The 20,842-nt window shown below is 46.0% G+C and overlaps 1 protein-coding gene across 4 annotated transcripts in view; it reads left to right on the top strand.

Annotated features, from left to right (window-relative positions):
* TRIO (trio Rho guanine nucleotide exchange factor) overlaps positions 1–20,842 on the top strand; it is a 361,479-nt gene that overhangs the window by 223,779 nt on the left and 116,858 nt on the right. For all 4 annotated transcript variants that reach the window (XM_070774837.1, XM_070774838.1, XM_070774840.1 and 1 more), the window contains exons 17-25: positions 54–245; positions 649–798; positions 4,601–4,715; positions 8,173–8,288; positions 11,508–11,630; positions 18,487–18,681; positions 18,782–18,897; positions 19,729–19,795; positions 20,509–20,618. In XM_070774837.1, coding sequence (XP_070630938.1) covers positions 54–245; positions 649–798; positions 4,601–4,715; positions 8,173–8,288; positions 11,508–11,630; positions 18,487–18,681; positions 18,782–18,897; positions 19,729–19,795; positions 20,509–20,618 — 1,184 coding nt within the window. The remainder of the gene's footprint in view (positions 1–53; positions 246–648; positions 799–4,600; positions 4,716–8,172; positions 8,289–11,507; positions 11,631–18,486; positions 18,682–18,781; positions 18,898–19,728; positions 19,796–20,508; positions 20,619–20,842) is intronic.

Genomic DNA, 20,842 nt, shown 5'->3' with positions numbered 1-20,842 from the left:
TGTGTGGCGTGACCCCCCAACTGAAGAGCCTCCCTCTCTCCCCTCCCCCTTAGAAGACACACCAGAGCGCCCTGCAGGTCCAGCAGAAGGCCGAGGCCATGCTGCAGGCCAATCACTACGACATGGACATGATCCGGGACTGTGCCGAGAAGGTCGCCTCACACTGGCAGCAGCTCATGCTCAAGATGGAAGACCGGCTGAAGCTGGTGAACGCGTCCGTGGCCTTCTACAAGACCTCAGAGCAGGTGGGGGCCCCTGCCCACGCATCCCCCGGGCCCGGCTCCCTCGGGCGACTCAGTCCCTGCCTGGCCAGGCATTCCCGGACCAGTCAAGTCCCAGCGTAGCAGAGAAGAGCAGCCCCATAGATTTAGGATTATTTTTGCTTATTAGGATTATTATTCCTTAGGTATCAAGGAATAACAGGTTGGAAAGGATCTGAGAAGAGACATCCCTTTTCCTCTTATTTAAATATATGTCCTGAAGCAGGGCAGATTGAGACAGGAAAATCCCCTTTCGTCTGTCCTTGTTCTGAAAAGTCCGTGTGCATCCCCATGTCCAGCGATGACCTCGGTACTCGGGCCAGGACCGGCCGCCCCTTCCGCCCCCTGCCGGGAGGCCCCACTGAGCCCCACCCCTGTCCCGCCTCAGGTCTGCAGCGTCCTGGAGAGCCTGGAGCAGGAGTACAAGAGGGAAGAGGACTGGTGCGGAGGGGCCGACAAGCTGGGCCCCAACTCCGAGACGGACCACGTCACCCCCATGATCAGCAAGCACCTCGAACAGAAGGAAGCATTCCTGAAGGTACGGAGTCAGCCTTCGGGGTGCTGGTCCCTTGCTCACGGGGTTTGTAGGCCCAGGAGGGTCCACCTGAGCCTGGGGAGTGCCTGGAAGCCTTCATCCCCGCACGCCTGCAGTGTAGGGAGTGATGGGGTGACCCTGCTACCCTGGTGGCTCATACGGTAAGAAATCCGCCTGTGATGTAGGAGACTTGGGTTCGATCCCTGGGTCGGGAAGATCACCTGGAGAAGGGAATGGCTACCCACACCAGTATTCTTGCCTGGAGAATCCCATAGACAGAGGAATCTGGCGGGCTACAGTCCATGGGGTCACGAAGAGTCAGACATGACTGAGTGACTATCACCTTTCACTTTTGCATCAGCAACAAGTTAACTGATCAGAGATCTTGAAGTCTTTTTTCAGTTGTGATTTACACTCTCCTACTTTTCACAGAGAAAGAGCTAGACAGAAATCTGTGTGTGTAAAGAATGGGTAGCAGTCCCAATACCAAGTGATTCTGAACTGACAAGCAGAAACTGATGTGCTGAAACAAAAGCGCTTAGAGCTCAAAATAATCTTCCTTTGGAAATTCAGCCTTTTTAGGAACAAAGACCATCTTGGAACATGTGTGAGCCCAGTGTAAAGTGGGCACAGTGCAGGAACACCTGGGGGTCACAGGACCAGTTACTAATACTTATTCAGGAAATGTTTCCTACAAGAGAAATTTAATCCCATTCAGGCCCAGCTGGAAGTCTTAACTCTGAGAAGGTTTAAATAAGTCACTTTTCAAGGCTGTCTTGTTATAGTCACACATGAGTCACTGGTGTGCTTCACAACAGTTAATTTTAAAATGGGGTTGAAAGGTTTAGCTACATTAACTTGTAATAGTTTTCCACCTTGCATTCTTCCACTTGTGAAAACGACCTCCTGGGTTCTGCTGGTGGCCACTCAGACGTGTTGAAAATAGGTTTGGTGTTTACTGGCCATTGTTGCTTGAAGGAGTTTGGTTTTCCTCGTGGCTCCAGCATCCTGACCTTGCCGACACCATATCCGGTCACATTTAATCATTTCTGTTTCTGTTTCATTTTGAAGGTGATCCTCTGAGCTGACAGTTATTAGAGTTATTGTTTGGTCTGAGAGAACAAATTGTAACTCTTGGAAAACTCTTAAACCTAGTGTCTGACCTGTTACGAGCTTCTCCCACAGAGGTTTTCTTTTAAGCAAATCAAGGTGGGAAAACGGAGCTTCCTGGGATCTTCAGTTACAACTGTTCAAATAGAACCTGAAAGCCCCCCACCCTGCTTGTTGCTGCTGTTTAAGTTTACAAACAAAAATCAACACAGACCGGGTCAGATTCTTTCCTTCATCTAGGATTATGTCTTTGACGTGCTGGACATTGTTAAACATTTTATTGTAGAAGTTTAAAAATGTGTACAAAAATTGAGAGAATGGATAATGAACCCCTGTGTACTGCTCACCCAGATTCAGTAATTACCAACATGTGGGCATATGCCCATCTTTCCTGGGTAATTTTAAATTCTAGGTATTATGCCAGTTCATTTATAAGTACTTCTGTGTGTCTCTAAGCATTTAAATTCTTCCTTTCTAAAACCATTGAAGGTATGAAAGTGTTAGTCACTCAGTCGTGTCCGGCTCTTTTGTGACCCCATGGACTGTAGTCCGCCAGGCTTCTCTGTCCATGGGATTCTCCAGGCAAGAATACTGAAGTGGGTGGCCATTTCCTCCTCCAGGGGATTTTCCTGACCCAGGGATTGAACCCAGGTCTCCTGCTTTGCCGGCAGATTCTTTACCATCTGAGCCGCTAGGGAATCCCTCTGAAACCATTCTGTAACCACAATACCATTATCGGATCTGAAAAAGTAATAACTTATTTTATGTAAAATCCAGCAGTGTTCAAATTTCTCCAGTTGTCCCATGAATTTGTTTCTATACCTGGTCTTAATTAAAATCCAGACAAGGCCCACGCATTGATTTGATTGGTATGTCTCTTAAATCTTAGTCTAAACCTATCCTCCCTTTTTCAATTAGCATTTATTAAGTAAAGAAATGAATTATTCATACTGCGGAGTTTCCCTCATCCCAGTTCTGATGATTGCATCCTGTGGGTCACTTAGCACCATCCTGGATTCTCTCCGTTTCCCTTGGCTGGATTGAGGGCCTCGATCAGGTTCCGGTTTGAGTGAATGTGTGGGGCATGCTTAGGGCGCCTCATGGTGCATGTGTGGGGCATGCTTAGGGCGCCTCACGGCTGATGCTGTGTATTTCCCACGGCATTGCCTCGGGACACACACCGTCTCCTCCTGCTGTCTCTGTGATCTGAGGCTTTATCAGTGCCCCAGACATGGTGAGCCCGTAGCCTCCCTCGTGCGCTTCCCCATCAGCCTTTAATCCGCTGGGTTTAGCTGCCAGTGGTGGTATCCCTTCATTAGAGCTGCACCAGGGCGGTAGTCGTATCGCTCCTTCTGTCTTGGTTAGATGGAATTATTTCCTCCTCAGTTATTTGGTTACGCTAGAATAGAGTTTGGCCAAATAATGTGGGATTTATGCGTGACCGTTTCCCTCTGTTGATGATTTTCAGAATAATGAGCTGTTTCCCTGGCAACCTCTGCCTGTGATCAATGTGTTCTTGTAGCATCATCATGGATTTTAACATTTGGTGTGTTTCAGGCACTCATTGAAATCAGGTGTATGTCTTTTCATATCCTAAACTTGTCCTGCTGGTGACAGCCCCTTCCAGTCAGGCTGGCTCGGATGTCCTTTTGACATGACCCTAGCAGTCTTCATGGCTTTCTTGCTGTTTGTCATGACAGCTTATTTCAATCTGATCAGTAGAGGCTCATGGTGTATTTTTCTCATTAAAAATAAAGATACCGCAGCCCCTGAAAATGCCTAGGAACAGTGCCCTGCCCACTGATGATGAGCGTCCCTCGTGCCCAGGCTGTGGGCTCTTAGTACCGTTCACTTACAAGAAGGACATGGAGCTCCTTGAGGAAAAGATTGACTCCAGATCTGGGCTAAGCAATGGGCAAGATATTTCCCTTTCTAATATAGTTAAGGGATTTCAATCCCTTTAATCCCCCTGAACCATTTTGATTTATATTTATCTGTCTTCTGTTAAATGAAACTCTAATACATTAATGAAATTACTTATTTGACTTCTAAACATGTGCTATTGGTTGTCTGTTACCGCAGTAAAACCGTGTAACAAACCACCGTGCAGTTCAGTGGCTTAAACCAAAGGGTTACAGGCTAAGACCTGACGGCTAAGTGCATTTACTCCCATTGATTTAAGTGTCATCCGTGGCTGCCTTCAGCTACAGTGGGCAGGTTGAGTAGGTACAGCAGAGACACGGAGACTGCATGACTCGAGATCTGAAAATACATATTGTCTGCCCTCTGCAGAATTCCCAGCACGGTTTAGCCCAGCCCTCCAACTTAGAGTTTCTCCCAGGGCTGCGATTAAGGTATTGGCCAGGGATGCAGTCACCTCAAGGCTAAACTGGGAAGAAAGGCTTTACTTCCCCTCTGGCTGCGGCCCAGCGGTCACCTTCAGACCCTGGCCCCCTGGACCTCGCCACAGGGCAGCTCTCAACATAGCCGCTGGCTTCATTGGAGCAAGGGCGCCAAGACTGAGTTGTTGTTTTTTTTAATTGCAATGGGATTCAGCCTATGTATTCTTCAGACGGCAAATTGACCAGATGGACGCTTTAGATGTGTGATAGAGCTCCATGCTCCCATCAGTCGTATACACCGAAGACATGTCTGTGTGAACCCTGTGAACACATTGCTCTGCTTTGTTGCTTAGGCTTGCACGCTTGCCAGGAGGAACGCGGACGTCTTCCTGAAGTACCTGCACAGGAACAGCGTGAACATGCCAGGCATGGTGACGCACATCAAGGCCCCCGAGCAGCAAGTGAAAAGTGAGTGCGCCAGGGCTCGGCTGGCAGGGCAGCCAACAGCGCGTGCTTGGGCATCTTCTCCAGGGCTGCGTTTCATCTTTAAAAATTGTTTTTGGTGTTTTTATTTTTTTTTTCAGTTATGAAAGTATGATATCACATTTACAGGAGACTTGAAAGACACAGAACTAAGTTACATATAGTTCCACTATATATTACAATTTTTAAGTAGATAGTTAAGACTTTTAGTTGGGGTTACAATATCAAACTCTCAAAAATTTGTAGAATGAAAATACAGAGCAATAGAGGATATAGTAGACCTGAAAAGCACTCTGCACCAGTTCAACACAATTAAGATTTATACAGTTTTCACACAACAGTAAGATACAAATTCTATTCAAGTTCTCATAGACTATAAACAAGGAGACACTGGAACATATGCAGGGACATAAAACAATGTGCAAGAATTTCATGGTCTAAAGGTATTGAAGTCATACAGGGTCTGTTCTCTTATCCCTGTGGAATTATGTTAGAAATCAGTATCAAAAGATATATGAAAAGAACCCATTTTTTCAAGAGCAATGTGACATTTACCAAGAGAGATCTTTGACTTAGCCATTGAAAGCCTCAATAAAGTTAGGAGACTGAAAAATCACAGAGGGTGATTGCAGAGAAGAAAGCGTGTAAATGAGAAACTAATGTCAAAATGAGGAATTAATATCAAAGATACTGTAAAAACCCCACATACTTGGAAATTAAATGTCCACGAGGGGCTCATTATAAATGTCTTTTTAATACCATTAAAGTTAATCATAAGTTATCTTACTTCAGTAATAAAATATTTAATAAACATAGGTTTATAATTTATTGAGTCAAGTTGAGGGAGAAAATGCAACATGTTCAAGATATTTATTAACATTGACTGTTTTATTCAAAGTGAGTGAAAATATGAATCAGGGAAAAAATGAAAACCAGAATTATCTATAGGCCAATTATTTTTAAAAGTTTAAATCACAGAAATGATAAACCCGTTTCATTGCTACACTGTGTTACCAGTTTTATATACTTAAAGCATTATTAATAAAAGCAAATTGCAAAAGAAAGTTATGTAGATGGGTATCCTTTGAGTTTAAAAATCTGTAAAAACCATATACACACATTCGGAAATGCATCGAAAAAGACCTGGGAGCAATTATACTAGACTGTAGGTAGGGTTGAGACAAGTGGAAGTTAAGGCTACTAATAAAAGCCATAGAATTCTGATTGACTATTTTGCAATAAAAATGCATCCAAGTGATATATCACTTTCAACTTAATCGTAATTGTTTCTACAAGTTGAATTGGAATGACATGGAAATGGGTCCTCAGGAAATGGGAGTTGTTTAAAACTATCGATACTCGGGCATTGTTCTATCAGCTTCCATCCTCACCCGAGCCTCAGCACTGCCTCAGACAGAGGCTACAGAAATAATAGACTAGAAAAGACTTAGAGCCATTTCATTTTAAGTGGTAGGTTAATTTTTTGACAGGCTTCAAGTTTCAGTCCTAATTAGTTTCACTAAGCTAGTTCACTTTTTCAAGCAAAGAGACCATAGCAATACCAACCACCAAGCTGCGGGTACGTGCGACTCGCAGGCTCCTGCTTCTCACAGCACTCAGCAATGAGGAACTTGGTAAATGTTCGTGGAAAAGTTGTTTTCCAATAAAGTTATATTCTAGGTATCACTTATTTGATTTGCAATTCCAGTTGGGGAATCTTTCTCTAAAGTTTTTTTTTTTTTAATCTGTTTACTTTATTAACTTCTTGAGTAAAAACAGACTCACTGTAAAGGATTTTTAAAGCGTACAGACTTTATAAATACCTAACTCCTTTGCCTGTGGTAACCTCTGTGAGGACCTTTATGCATCCTTCTGTGTGTGTAGGTGGACGTGCGGATATAAACATGCTTAGCTTCAACTCATCCATCTGGCTTTTTAGTTTTTGTGGTGGTTTTTTTTTTTTTTTAATCACAATGGGACCATATTCCCCTGCAATTTTCTTCTTTCGCTTAGTAATAATCTTACTCTATATCAGAATTTAGAGGTCTGGTCTGTTGTTTTTCTTGTCCAGCATTGTACTGATTCCGTAATTGATTTAACATGACCCCTAATTGACGTTCTCCTATGTTGCTGCCAGTTTTTGCAAGAGCATCTCGGTGCGTGTGCATCTGTACAGGTCGTGTTGGGAGCTTGTGTCAGCAACGTATCTGAAAGATCAATTCCTGGTTGAAGGGTGTGCACACCTCGCTGTCATTACCTGTCACTCAGTTACCATCTGCTGGGTCTGTACTCCATTTCCCTGCCTCAGTAATACACATACGCAGGTTTCCTCCGTCCCTCCAGCCCAGGAAGATGGCAGAAACTGATCCCTTTGCTTGAGTGAGATGAAATGTGTGTCCATACTTTTCACTGGCCACATACCATTTCATAAAATCACAACCTTCATGTTTGTATGCTTTGCTCGTTTTGCCAACAGGTTATTCACATTTTTCCCATTCACTAGTCAGTAAATTCGGAGAAGGCAATGGCACCCCACTCCAGTACTCTTGCCTGGAAAATCCCATGGACAGAGAAGCCTGGTGGGCTGCAGTCCATGGGGTCGCTAAGAGTTGGGCACGACTGAGCGACTTCACTTTCACTTTTCACTTTCATGCATTGGAGAAGGAAATGGCAACCCACTCCAGTGTTCTTGCCTGGAGAATCCCAGGGACAGGGGAGCCTGGTGGGCTGCCGTTTATGAGGTCGCAGAGTCAGACACGACTGAAGCGACTTAGCAGCAGCAGTAGCAGTCAGTAAATTAGATCCATGTCTCATATGTTCCCAGTGGTTTTTCTGGGCTCTTAATTGGTGTAATATTTTTACATGTGTACTGTTTTATTTGATCATGACAATTTTAATTCTCATATAATCAGATTGTTGTCTTACGTTTTCCTTTCTGGCTTCGTGCTTCTCAACTTCACGTTCTTTCCTCTCCTGAGAGTTTGGTTTTGGTTTTGTTTTTAACACCCATCATTTTCTTCTATTGTGCCACCATTTTGACTGGCATCTTTTTTTTTTGTAAATTAATTTATTAATTTTAATTGGAGGCCCGCTGAAGTTCCTTCTGCGGGAATGTTCTCACAGTCTCGCACAAAATACCTAATAATGGTGTTTTCCCAGGCATCCTCAGATTTCCCCAACAAGGGGCGCAGTCGCTACCCCACTGACCCTGCCGACCTGAGGGGTTAGAGGCTGGCTCAGTGTCCAGTGACCTCAGTCTTAAGAGTGGGCTGGGGCGGTCTGTACAGGCGTGTGAAGACGACCGGGCGGGCAGGCAGCGTGGCTCAGTATCTGATGATCTGCCGTGGCACTTGCATTAAAACCTTTCTAAACAGAAATGCGTGTCCTTCCCGGGCGTGCTGACCGCCGCGGGCCCCGCCGGGGGCGCTCTGCTCTCTCTCAGATATCTTGAACGAGCTCTTCCAGCGGGAGAACAGGGTGCTGCACTACTGGACCATGAGGAAGCGGCGGCTGGACCAGTGCCAGCAGTTCGTGGTCTTCGAGCGAAGCGCCAAGCAGGTCAGTGCCCCGGCTGGCTCCCCGCGCTCAGGCCGCCGCCGTCAGCTGGGCAGCTGCTGACCCCGCGGTGGGGGGCGTGTCCGCCCTCTTGAGCGGACACCATTGCCGTGCCTTTCACTTAAGTTCGTTGCAGGACAACCCCACGGCCTCACGCACGTGCGGCCTCGGTGATTTTGGCCTCAACAAGCGTGCCATTCGGCTCTGCCCAGCAGTCACCATCATGATTTCAGTCACTGGAAAATAATACAGGGGTCGCTTTTTACATCGCTGTGTCTATATTTTCAAGATACAAATTGTGCTCTTTAGATAAATGGAGCTAAAGTTAAGAACTGTGGCAGTATTTCTCAGAATTCAGTAGAGTCGAAAAACTCTGCCGTGCCTTTGGCTAAGGCAGAGACATCGAGAGGGTGCGTTTGCCATATCGCCCCCACCCCTCGGAAGTCATTTTGGGAATCAAGGCCTTCAGCCCCGATGATCAGTGGTGGAGGTCGTTTTAGGGTAAAGTCTGTCTGATTGTAACTCAAACAGGAAGATTCCCGTCACTTCTCTTTGGCCTTAACAGTTGCATAAGAATCCGTAAACTGTTAGCGCAGAGTCTGGAGGGTCTGGGGCAGGGAGGGGAGGGGGCTTTCTCGGAACCCCGTGGGCCGTCTCAGTCCCCGGGGCCTCCCCAGGGCTCCTGGTCCCCGGGGACCGCGCCAGACCTGCACCATCTGCCCCATCCTCCTGGAAACTTGATGTGGGCCTGACCCAGAGTAGGCATACAGTCACAGAAAGGTTGTTTTTCTCCGCACAGGTTTCCCTCTTGGGGAACAGACTCTGTTTAATCTGGTAGATGTCAGTCTCGCTGTGGGGCCTGCTGCCCAGAACTGCTTGGCATCCCAGGGCGGGAGCAGGTTTCGGGGTCCCTGGACCTGGCGCCCTCTCCCTCATCTTGACTGACTCTCCAGGATGCAGTGATCGTAATGCCCAGCAGGGGCGGCGAGGAGTAGTATTTTTTAGTGTTTAAAGTCCACTTTCTTAACATTTTTAAAAAGAGAATCCAACCATATTTCAAATTGACAGGGGCCTGATTTGATTTCTAATTAGAGATGGTTTCATCATCTTCTCTCACACATCTTTCTTATCTCTCTGTTGAAAGACAAGGAGTCATTCAGTGACAGAGAACAAAGTTGTTCTCTTGACGAAGTATTTCCCTTGACAAAGAGTAATAATGGAACATGCTGCCGCTGTTTCCTAAAGTCAGCTCATTTGCCGAAAATTTAAGATGATTCAGTTTTTGCTGTGACAGAGGATGACCGTCAGCCCTGCGGCCCAGTTGGGCTGGGCTCTGGTCTGCACAGTAACAGCACACGTGCAGGAAATACCGAGTGTGTGGGACACGCTGGTCTTGGTGGCCCCGGCTGGCTCAAGGGTTTGGGATGAGGCCCTGGGGTTCCAGGTGGGCCTGTGGCCGGCGACCCAGGCTCTGCTCTGCGCCCCTCGGGGTTCCGAGCTGCTTCTCCCTCCCTTATCTCCACCCCTGCAAGCTGGCATTCAGTTCAGGGCTCGTTCTTGTTTCTTTTTCCCCTCTCCTTATCGCGCACTGTCGGTATCTCCCAGCCCTGGCCTCCCGTTTCTGGTGTCCAGATTTAGAGACCCCACCTCCCTCCTGGCCTGTCTCCACTGTGGCCTTAACCAAAGCCGAAGTGGACCTGAGGCTCCCCACGTGCCATGTCCCCCCGTGTTTTCCCTGATTCCTGCCTTCCCCTCATCTTCCCATCCCCACCCCTTCATCGGGTTCCTCTGCCCTCCCCTCTCCCCGTCTGAGCCAGCTCGGGAACCAGCCCAGCCGTGTCCTGTCTACACCTCTGGGCCAGTTTGCTAACCTGTGTTGCTTCCTTGCCAATCCCTTTTCCATACAGCAACCCCATTCACTTCCAGGCCAAAGACCCAGGCCCTGTGACCCCCAAGGTTCCCCACGTCACCCTCCAGCCTCCCCCTGCCCAGGGCCCTTCCCTCCCAGCCCATCCCTTCTCAGCCCAGGAGTCCCTCCAGGTCACAAGGACAGGGCCCTGGCCTCTCCCATCCCGAGCGCCCCCCTCAGCACCTGCCTGCGTGGTAGACACTCAGGCACCCCTCCCTCTGTGAGCAGAACCGCTAGGGACCTTTGAGGGAACTGACCTCCATGGTTTCTGCCTTGATTCAGTGTCAGCATTGCTTTCAAGGTGGAATAGCCTCACTCCGGCAAAACAAAAGTAAATTCTCAGCGAGGATGGTGCACAGCAAGTTTTCTGGGTTGTGGCTTTTTTTTTTTTTTTTTTTCAAAAATAAAAGTGTTAATAGAGACAGTGATGTTTCTGTTGCTAGACCAGCAAATCACACTGGACCCAGAGATTATGAGGGCCGATATGAAAGCATTTTGTTTTTTCTATAGTGTTCCTTTTTTAGATGCGTATGTTTAAGCAAGTTTGATTTCATTTGTGATGTAGGCCCGTAGAAGGGGAAGAAGGGGAAAAACTGCTTCCATCTAAAAACATGAAGGAGTGAATAGGAGTTAGACTGTATCCTTCTCTTGCAGCCTGAGCCTGGCCAGCCCCCCTCTCCCCAGGGGGGATCATCTCTCTCCTCCATCCAGGAGGTTGAGCCTCGGCTCCCTTCAGCCTGGCCCGGAGCATCTTACACGTAATGAGGAGGCTCCTCTGTGGGAGCCCCCAAAAGCCAAGTGGGTGCTGCCTGAGGGCCCACTGAAGGCGGGAACAGGGAGAAAGGCCTCAAGCTGCACGTTTGAAAGTTGGGCCTTTGCTCCTGCTTTCTTTTCTTTCTTTCTTTTTTTTTTATTAGTTAGAACTCCCCAGGAAGGTTCTCAAGTCCCTTGACGTGAATGTCAGTGTTCAGCAGTTCCAGGTCTCCGACCTCATGCACGCTGTGTCAGTACTCCTGAGGAATGATGTTCACTGCACGTTTACGGTCCTTTAGGTCCAAGGTCGTAAGAAACACTTGAACTTATTAGGCCTTGTGGATGCCCAAGTGACACGATCCCATTTTTCCAGAATGTCAACTTTTTCTTCTCCTTTTGGAAGGAAGTTACACGCTTGAGACTCTCGTCTCTCTTTGAGGGAGCATTTCTAGCTGGCGGGCCAGCCCGGGCCTGCGGATGTTTAAATGAGATGCTGGGAAGCCGGGCCTTGCTTCACCGCCGCCAAGGCCTGAACTCTCTCCCACTCCTTCCACGTCTAGGCTCTGGAGTGGATCCACGACAGCGGGGAGTTCTACCTCTCCACCCACACATCCACGGGCTCAAGCATCCAGCACACCCAGGAGCTGCTGAAGGAGCATGAGGACTTCCAGATCACCGCCAAGGTGAGCCTGCGGCAGCCCCAGGCCTGAGTGGCTGCCAGGTGTTGCCCAGATAACCTCGAACCACATGTGTGTGCACGCTCAGTCATGTCTGACTCTGTGTGACCCATGGACCGTAGCCACCGGGCTCCTATGTCCATGGGAGTCTGCAGGCAAGAATACTGGAGTGGGTTGCCATTTCCTTCTCCAGGGGATCTTCCCGACCCAGGGATTGAACCCACACAGGAGACTTCTTTACCATCTGAGCCACCAGGGAAGCCTATTTTGTATAAATAAGGTCTTAAAAATGTTGTTGAAGACGTGCCTTATAAAATGGAGGAACGGGGTGAGCCAGAGGGGCTGTTAGACCTTAATTCAGGGATGATTCTGAGCCCTTTTCATGCTGTCCCCACCTGTGCCTACATTTATCTGTTTCCTCTTGTTCCTCTGATTTTCTGGAAAGCCCTACAACATCCTTTATTTTTTCTTGCTTCTTGGTCCTTTTCGTTATTCTTCTCTTATTTTCATTCTGTTTTATTTCCCAAGGTATTATCCAAGTACTTGCTATGTTTACGGAATGCTGGTGTTCCCAGCTTGACTTAGGCGGGTCCTGTGGGTGTTTCCTTTCCTTGTCTTAAGCAGTGAAAACTGTTACAGTAGCATCGCACCCGGATACAGTAGCATCATGCCTGGCTGTCTGGGTTTGATGGTTGGCACAGTTTATGTCAGTAGCTATTCATAGGCTTATACAACTGGAGGCATTTTCACTTCCCTGCAGAATTAAATACAGCTCTATGGCATAGACAGCACGTATGACTATGAATTTTTAAGCAAATATGTAAGAATTCACACATCGGCATGAATATTTTCTCAATTCAAATACATATTTGCAGGGCTAATTCCTTTTTTTAAAAACCACAAAACATTTTTGAGGTTTTTAGGCTTATCTTCTCAACTGGTGGTATTTTTGTTTTTCAGAGTTTTGAATATGCATTCTTTGTACAGTTTTCAGAAGCACCTCTGTTTTGGATGATTTTAAGGTTTTAGAAAAAGTTGGAAATAAGTTCAGATTTAAGAGTAGAAAATCAGTGGTCAAGCTGGGTAGCAATTGTGGTTAAAGAGTAGTCTTCCTGTAAGGTAAGAAGATTGATTTTCTCAGGTGGCCCTTAACTTGGCTTTGAGAACATATCAATGGGGAATTTTTAAATCATTTAGGATGACAACAGCTACTTTGTATCATGTCGACTTGTACTTTTTCACACTTTCTGTAGCGATTTCTGACTTCCCGTTAATCTTCCCTGGGCATTGCTCCCCCGGGCCCCGCCCCCACCACAAGCTGTAAATTCATTTTTTCGTTCGGCCTCTGGATTCTGGGTTGTGGGAACCCACGGTCTCTGTTCTGGAGGAGCCCACAGTCCAGTGGGGCTCGGCGGGTAGCCTTGGTGTTCAGTGGGGGTTTACACCCAGAGGGGCCACGGGTGCTCCGAGGGGGCTCCCGCCTGCTCAGTTGAGGGGAGCTGGCCTTTGCTGCCTCTGCAGGTAAGCATCACGTCTTTGCCTTCGCTTCCTCTAGCTCCAGCACGGCTTTGGCTGTGTAATTGTTATTTTTTGTTAGTAATTGGATAATAAATATAGTTATTGTGTGCATTTGATGATTTTTATTTGTTTCTTGAGTATCCTTCGGTTATAAAGATACAAAGAAAATGCCTAAGATACCACTCAAGTAGATTGAAGTTTTGCTTCTTTGCCCCAACTTAAATCCCCGTGAATGCTGTGCTCTGCTGGCCGCATGTGCAGCCAGACAGCCGTTCTGCACAACTTGGGGGATGCACCCTGCACACAGGGGTGCGAATGCCACCGTCTAGGACTGAGCATCGTGGTAGCTTTGTGCCACCAGTAGAGGCTGTACAAAGGGGCTTTCCCATTATTCCTAAATTTTCCTTTTCCTCAAACTTGGCTTGTGGTTTTTGGAAGAATGAGCAGTAAGAGGCATATTTTTGGCTCACATTTTGTAAAAAAAATAAACATCTAAAATCATAGGTGAAATTTGACCTTTTTATTTTCCAAATACACAGAGCTGTTTCATCTATTGGGTATACGGAATTCTTTTTGCTAAGAGGAACTCATGGATTTTGAAAAGAGCAACTTGCACTTTTTATTTTTTTAGCATTTTTTTCTATGGTTTCTGGCTACTTTTCTTTTTCATCAGACAACTCTCGCTGTGGTGCTGGGAAAAGTCATTTAGTTTTTCTTGTTGAAGTAAGGCCCTTGCTCACCTGTCCCCCTCCGTCTTACTATCTCCTAAGAAGTCATTTTTCTCTTGTTATATAGAGAAACCTTCTTGCTCTGACATGACATCTTCCAATCCAGTAGTTACATAATTAGTAATCTCACGTTTTCAGGGTTAATGGAAATAAAGCCTCGCCTCACCGTCTGATTAAGGCTCACCTTGATTCCTTGGCAACTCAAGGCAGCAGTTTCTCAGAATGCTTTGCACGCACCACCTGCATCCAGGCTCTGGGTGTTTCCTTAGAAGCAGATTTCAGTCCTCACCAGGCACCGCACATACTGACCTGGAGTCGCTGGGAGCGGGCCCTGACACACAGCATCTCTAACCATCTCCCCAGGTGGTTTTTATGCATGCTGAAGTTTGAGACCCGCTGCCTTAGGTTGACCTTCACAATCTTGTCACCTTCTCCCCACACGGCTCCCTGATTGCCAGTCTCCTGTGCCAGACACCTTCTTTGACCAGACAGTGTCCAAGACCATTGAATCTGCATCATTTCCGGGCTTCTGGTCACCTGAGGACACCACGAATGAGGCTCTTTTGAGTTTGTGGGCTTAAGCGTTCAGTCTGCCTTTATTTTTCTCTAGTCCCTTGATTATGCCTAAAGATGAAGTTGTTCGAATTATAACATTTGTACACTTTAAAAACAAAAATCTGCTTTCATAAAAATCTCTTTACAGAAGCAAGGAGGCTGCTGTGTCCTGCTGGTAAAGCAGAAGCAGGAGTTGTTAGAGGCACCAGGTGCCCAGCAGTGCTTATCATACGCATTCATGCAAAAAATGAAAGGGAGAAAATGACATGTATACATACAAATACTTGTTTGTATGTAATAAAGCTGGGAGGGATTGGGGGCAGGAGGAGAAGGGGACGACAGAGGATGAGATGGCTGGATGGCATCACTGACTCAATGGACGTGAGTCTCAGTGAACTCCGGGAGTTGGTGATGGACAGGGAGGCCTGGCGTGCTGCGCTTCATGGGGTCGCAAAGAGTCGGACACGACTGAGCGACTGATCTGATCTGATCATGCACACAAAGCTGATAGAGGCAACAGGCCTATGTAGAGAAGACTTTTCACTTTGTGTCCTTCTGTGTCCTTTGAATTTTGAATTCTGTGAATTCAAATACACTTTGAATGTATACAAATTCAAGTACAGTTCAAATACAATACATGAATGCATTTAAAAAGTACAAATTAAAAATACAATATTATAAAAGGTTCATGGATTTGCAGATTCATTCTACTTAGTTTTGATCACACCATTCATTCTTTCAACAATTATTTATTGAGCCCCTACTGTGTACCATGAGCTACTCCCTGTGCTGAGCTCATGGATTGCATGTTCTGATCGGACAAACCAGCAGTAACTTGATGAATAAGTAAATGTATATACACGCATGTTAAACAATAAGAACAAAAGACAGCCATAGGGACGAGGGTTGCCATCTTTGATAGGCTGTGGTTGATTTCATCAAGAAGCCTTTGACTCTCTGATTAGCATTTTTTGTTTAAATGAAGTTTATACATGGAAGATTTATAGATCTACCAGGCTTTGCCTCTGGGAAATCTTGTGGTCTGCGTTGAGTTTCATAGAATCAGAATCAGCCTATTGGCGTCACATATAGACAACTAGTCTGTTTTGTGATGTATTTTCGACATATGTGAAAATCTTCCTTTGGTTTCTTGGTGGTTTTTGTTTTCTGTTTTAGTGTAGGCAAATTGTCTCTTTTTATCTTTACTTCTATGTCCCCACCACTTAAAACATGAAACCACTTTCTTAACCCCTTAAAGATACACGGTTGGCCTTTAGACAACAAGGGTTTGAACCGTGTGGGTCCACTTATACTCAGATTTCTTTTGACAGGTAAGTACTACAGTAGTGCGTGATCCCAGTGAAGCCTAGGGTGTGGGCCACTTTGGGGCAGTGGTGTGAAAAGCGAGCCAGGAGGCAGTGCCCAAGCCCCTGAATTGTTGAAGGATAAGCTGTTTGCAGTGCCCTCCACTGATGTCATTCTGACATCAGGGGAATGTAAGGAATGCTTACCTGGTGGTAAAGCACCTTTCTATGATTTTCAGAAGGTTGGAAAACCTCCTCTAGGCAATTTGATTTTTAAAAAAATCCTGCATCAGTCATGTTAATTCTCTCTGATATTAAAATTTACTAATGTTTCTAATTTAAATCCCTTTTGGAATTTATGCTTCTAGGTCTGAAGCTTTGACTTCTTACCTCCTTGGTATATAATTAGGCTTGTCTTAACCAGAAAGGTATCGTGCTGATAACAAGTCAGAAGGTTTGTTTGACAGGTATTTTCCTTTGAGCTCACTCTACATGAGTTCATTTCCACACAAGATGAAGGGCCCAGAAACTTTTAGAATGTTGTCAGTTTTGCTCAATTTCTACAATAAACAAGTTTTATATAATTCACAATAGTGATTTTTTTTTTTTCACAGAGACAGTAATGTCCCTTGAGTTCACTTTTCAAGTGGGTGTTTGTTTTTTTTTTTCTTGTATATTGCGTAATTCTTGCCAGTTAAAAGTAATTACTTCACCAATTAAAGTTACAGGTGTATATACACTTGCGTAAAGGTCCTAATGGTAATTTATTATCTCAATAAATATTTGATAAATGTCCACCATGTACCAGACACAGAGAAGGCGTGTCAGATATTAATGAGCAAAACAAGCAAATGTCCCTGGGTACATTCTAACCAGGAGAGAGAAAGTGATCTTAACAAGTAAATTGTACCTCCTTGGAGACTGATGCTACAGGGTGGAGCAGAGCAGATGGGGAGAAGGTGCCTGGGGCAGGGAGGTGAGCTGCAATTTTAAGCGAGTCAGGGAGGCCAGTTAAGAATGGCCTTTATTTGAGCAAAGACATGAAGGAACCACAGAGCTGTCCAGGGAACCAGCTTTCCAGGCCAAAGGGGCCATGGTGCACAGAACTGAAGGCCAGCAAGCCTGGAGGGGCGCTGGGCAAGTTGGACCCTGTGGGAGAGCCCACGGGAGGCCCAGGGCGCTCATGTAGAGTCTAAGGCTGTTGACAACTGGCTCTGCAAGCTGCCTAGTGAATTCTGCTCAAAACTTTTATTGTACAAACTGAGATAGTTTATCCAGGTTTTGAACCCTGACCTTCTTCCTTTGGGGAATTTTTTAAAGTCAACTTCCTGAATGTTAGGCTTTCACCAGAAAGTCTTTATGACTTAACTGAGAAAAGCAGGTTCCATAGCAGAAGAGTAACTGGAATCATTTAACATGTCAGTGGGAATGTTGAAGGAAGCCGAAGCAGTGATAATGAATGAAGTGGTAACAACAAAGGATATAAATCTAGTGATAATAATAAGTGAAATAGTAAGTGCAATGGATGTGACAAAAAAAATCTGTTGAAAAATCAGATTTGAGTTACTGCCATGTCTATATATATGTTTCTGCATATGTATTTAAATATATGTATGTGTGTGCATGCTTGGTCATATCTGCCTCTTTGCAACCCCATGGACTGTAGCCCGCCAGGCTCCTCTGTCCATGGGATTTCCCAGATAAGAATACTGGAGTGGGTTGCCATTTCCTTCTCCAGGGGCTCTTCCTGATCCAGGGATCGAACCTACATCTCTTGTGTCTCCTGCATTAGTAGGCAGGTTCTTTACCATTAACCCACCAGCGAAGTCCATGTTATATATATATATAGAGAGAGAAGGAGGGACGGAGGGAGAACGCTGCTTTTATGGTTATCCTTAACTTTAAAAAGCAAGAGTTATTCTTCACTTAAAGATCTTTCCTGTGTGCACACGAAAAGTGAAAAAGTGAAAGTCGCTCAGTCGTGTCCACCTCTTTGTGACCCTATGGACTGTAGCCAACCATGGAATTCTGTCCATGGAGTTCTCCAGGCAAGAAGACTGGAGTGGGTTGCCACTTCCTTCTCCAAATGTGTATATAAAATGAAATACATTTATTTTGGAGAGAGAGTTTTCACACAGGGAGCAAGTTTAAAATACCTCTGTGAAGACAGCTTCCCTGGTGGTGACTCCTCCTGCATTATCTCCTGAGAATTAAAGAAGAAATGAGTGTGTGACATGGCGCTTCTTCAGGGGGTTGGTTAGGTGCCTGTGGGGTGGGGGAGATGCCTTGGCCCCACAGCCTCAGGAAAATCTCCGATGGCTGCTGCCCTGAACAGGCCTTCAGTCTAACTGGGGACGCAGAATAGAGAAGCATGAGGCAGAGGGTATCTGTCCCCTGTACCTGCAGCCTTCACAGGAGGAGGGTCGTGGACCACAGACACCACCCCGAGCCAGTCTCTGCTTGCTCAGTGTGCAGGGTCTGGGCGTCTGCCAGGTGAAGACACCGTCCAGAGCCCAGACTTTTCCTTCGAGGTCGTGAAAATGCCGTTCGTTGTGGAAAGAGGCAAACCAAGGGAGCCAGTCTGGGGACGGGGAGGTGAATTGGTGTGGATGCGGGGGTTCAGTCTGAGTGTCTCTCCCCAGCGGTCGTTTTCCTGTCCAGAGCTCAGAGAGTCGCAGGCCAGTTGCCACTGTGTTTCTGGCTGCCAGCAATTGGACGCATTTGCTTCACAATACTTTTCCTGTTGTTCTTTCGCAGCAAACCAAAGAGAGAGTGAAGCTATTGATACAGCTGGCCGACGGCTTTTGTGAAAAGGGGCATGCCCATGCGGCAGAAATAAAAAAATGTGTCACTGCCGTGGATAAGAGGTACAGAGACTTCTCTCTGCGGATGGAGAAATACAGGACCTCTTTGGAGAAAGCCCTAGGGATTTCTTCAGATTCCAACAAATCGGTAAATTGCTTTGTGCCAGCGGGATAAATTACCGTCTGCGTCTTTGTGTCCTGCTTGTTGATTTAATTAACAGAGGTGCACTGCCTCCCTTATTCCACAGAGCAAAAGTCTTCAGCTGGATATTGTTCCGGCCAGTATCCCCGGCTCAGAGGTGAAACTCCGAGACGCCGCCCATGAACTTAATGAGGAAAAGCGGAAATCTGCCCGCAGGAAAGAGTAAGCTAGCCTCGAAGAGCCCACCAGGATTCAGTGAGGAAGTGAAGGAAATGTCACTTGGACAAGCACGCTTGTTTCTGTGTGTGCTCTGAAACCAAACGGCGTGAATCCTTCTCGTTGCTCTGAATGTGCTTCGTGTTCACAGCAGCAGTGCCCACTGGGTGCACTGCACCCACATCAGCTGACTTGGAAACAGTGTCTTGTTTTTATCCTGTGCCCCTGTCTCATGGGGTTGACAACTTGCTCTGCTATCATTTGTCATCAGTGGGTCATGAGTGATAATACTGGGGAGGAGAAATTAATAATACAAGTGCTGAAGTTTCAAAGTTGCCAATTAGTAAACTCTACTGAGTATTAATAGAGACCAAAGATGGCTCTAAACCAGTGGTTGTCAGTCGGGGCTAGCTTTGTTCCCCCCAGAGGGACATTGGGCAGTATGTGGAGGCATTTGGGTTGTCGACTAGTGGGGCGGGGGAAGCGCTACTGGCATCTTGGGGGCAGAGACCAGGAGTGCCGTTCAGCGTCCTGTAGTGCCCAGGCCAGCCCTCAGCAAAGCATCGTCCAGCCCCAAACATCAACGCTGCCAAGTTGAGAAACCCTGATCACTGGGTACCGTAGCAAAATTTTTTCCAAAATGTTTTTTTTTCTTTGACCTGGTGACTGGGCACTGTTAGTCTTTGACTCATTCTTGTTTTAATCTTCCAGAACACATCACTGGCTAAAGCTTTTAAAATCACCTTATTATTTCATAAACCCTAAAAGTGAATAGTTAAAATGAGCCTGTGTCCTGACTGTGAATTAAACTGGTCACTTGTCTTCCTCTGCTTTGAGGTTCATAATGGCTGAGCTAATTCAAACTGAAAAGGCTTACGTAAGAGACCTCCGGGAGTGTATGGATGTAAGTAAGTTTTTTTGCTTGTTTGTTTAGATGGGGTATATACAGTCTTGCTGTTTATTCTTGTATGTGCTCAGTCACTTCAGTCATGTCCAGCTCTTTGCAACCCAATGGACTGTAGCCCGCCAGGCTCCTCGGTCCACAGGAGATGGCCAGGGCTATTTATTCTTACCTACTGAATTCTTAAACTGGTCGCCCGTTTCGTTGTTGTTTTTGAGATTGAAAGTGTGCACAGGCGGCCCTCTCTGCGTGTTTCTGCACTTCTGTGAAGTTCCAGGCATGTTTTCGCTCATTACAGAGATGATAACAGCGCTAATCCTCTCGTTTCATTTATCACATGACGGCCTGGCTGACATTCTCTCGGTAGAATTTTACAGCAGCTTCAGAGAGACACGCCTACCGATTACAATTAGCCGCTGATGCTCCGTAGTTTAACGAATGTTCCTCATACCTTGAGGAGCAGCTTAATCCCCAGATTTGAAGCTGGGAGTATATTTAGAGTCTAAAAGAACAGACTGTATGCTCAAACATTAATAACAACTGAGATTTGTCTTAGTAATAGTTTCTCATGTTGTTTTGTAAGAGGCTTCATTCTTAAGATACATTTTTAGCTAGACATTAACTCTGGGTGTGTATTGACGGAGAGCAGAAGTAGCCGTTTCTTGGAGATGTGCTCAGGGCTTTTGTCCAACCCTCTCTGTTTCCCTCCCGGCCAGACCTACCTGTGGGAAATGACCAGCGGCGTGGAGGAGATCCCCCCGGGCATTGTAAACAAAGAGCTCATCATCTTCGGGAACATGCAGGAGATCTACGAGTTTCACAATAAGTGAGTGGCTTCATCTGTAGGGACCCTGTTAGCGACTCTAGAAGTCTAGGTACTATGCTGAAGTACCATGACAAATGCAAGTTTCCAGTCGAATACACATAGATTCCAGGGATCCTGTTGGAATTTGAAGGAAGCCTGCCAGTCTTGCTTCAAGGACAGACATTCTTGAGACTGTTTTTAACAGAGACTCGACTTTCTATTTGAATTCACTCTTTATAGAAATG

Source organism: Bos indicus, chromosome 20 (assembly GCF_029378745.1).
Source record: "Bos indicus isolate NIAB-ARS_2022 breed Sahiwal x Tharparkar chromosome 20, NIAB-ARS_B.indTharparkar_mat_pri_1.0, whole genome shotgun sequence".
Lineage (NCBI taxonomy): Eukaryota > Metazoa > Chordata > Mammalia > Artiodactyla > Bovidae > Bos > Bos indicus.
The sequence above is the reverse complement of the archived record's forward strand: the minus strand, read 5'-3'. Positions and strand labels throughout refer to the sequence as shown.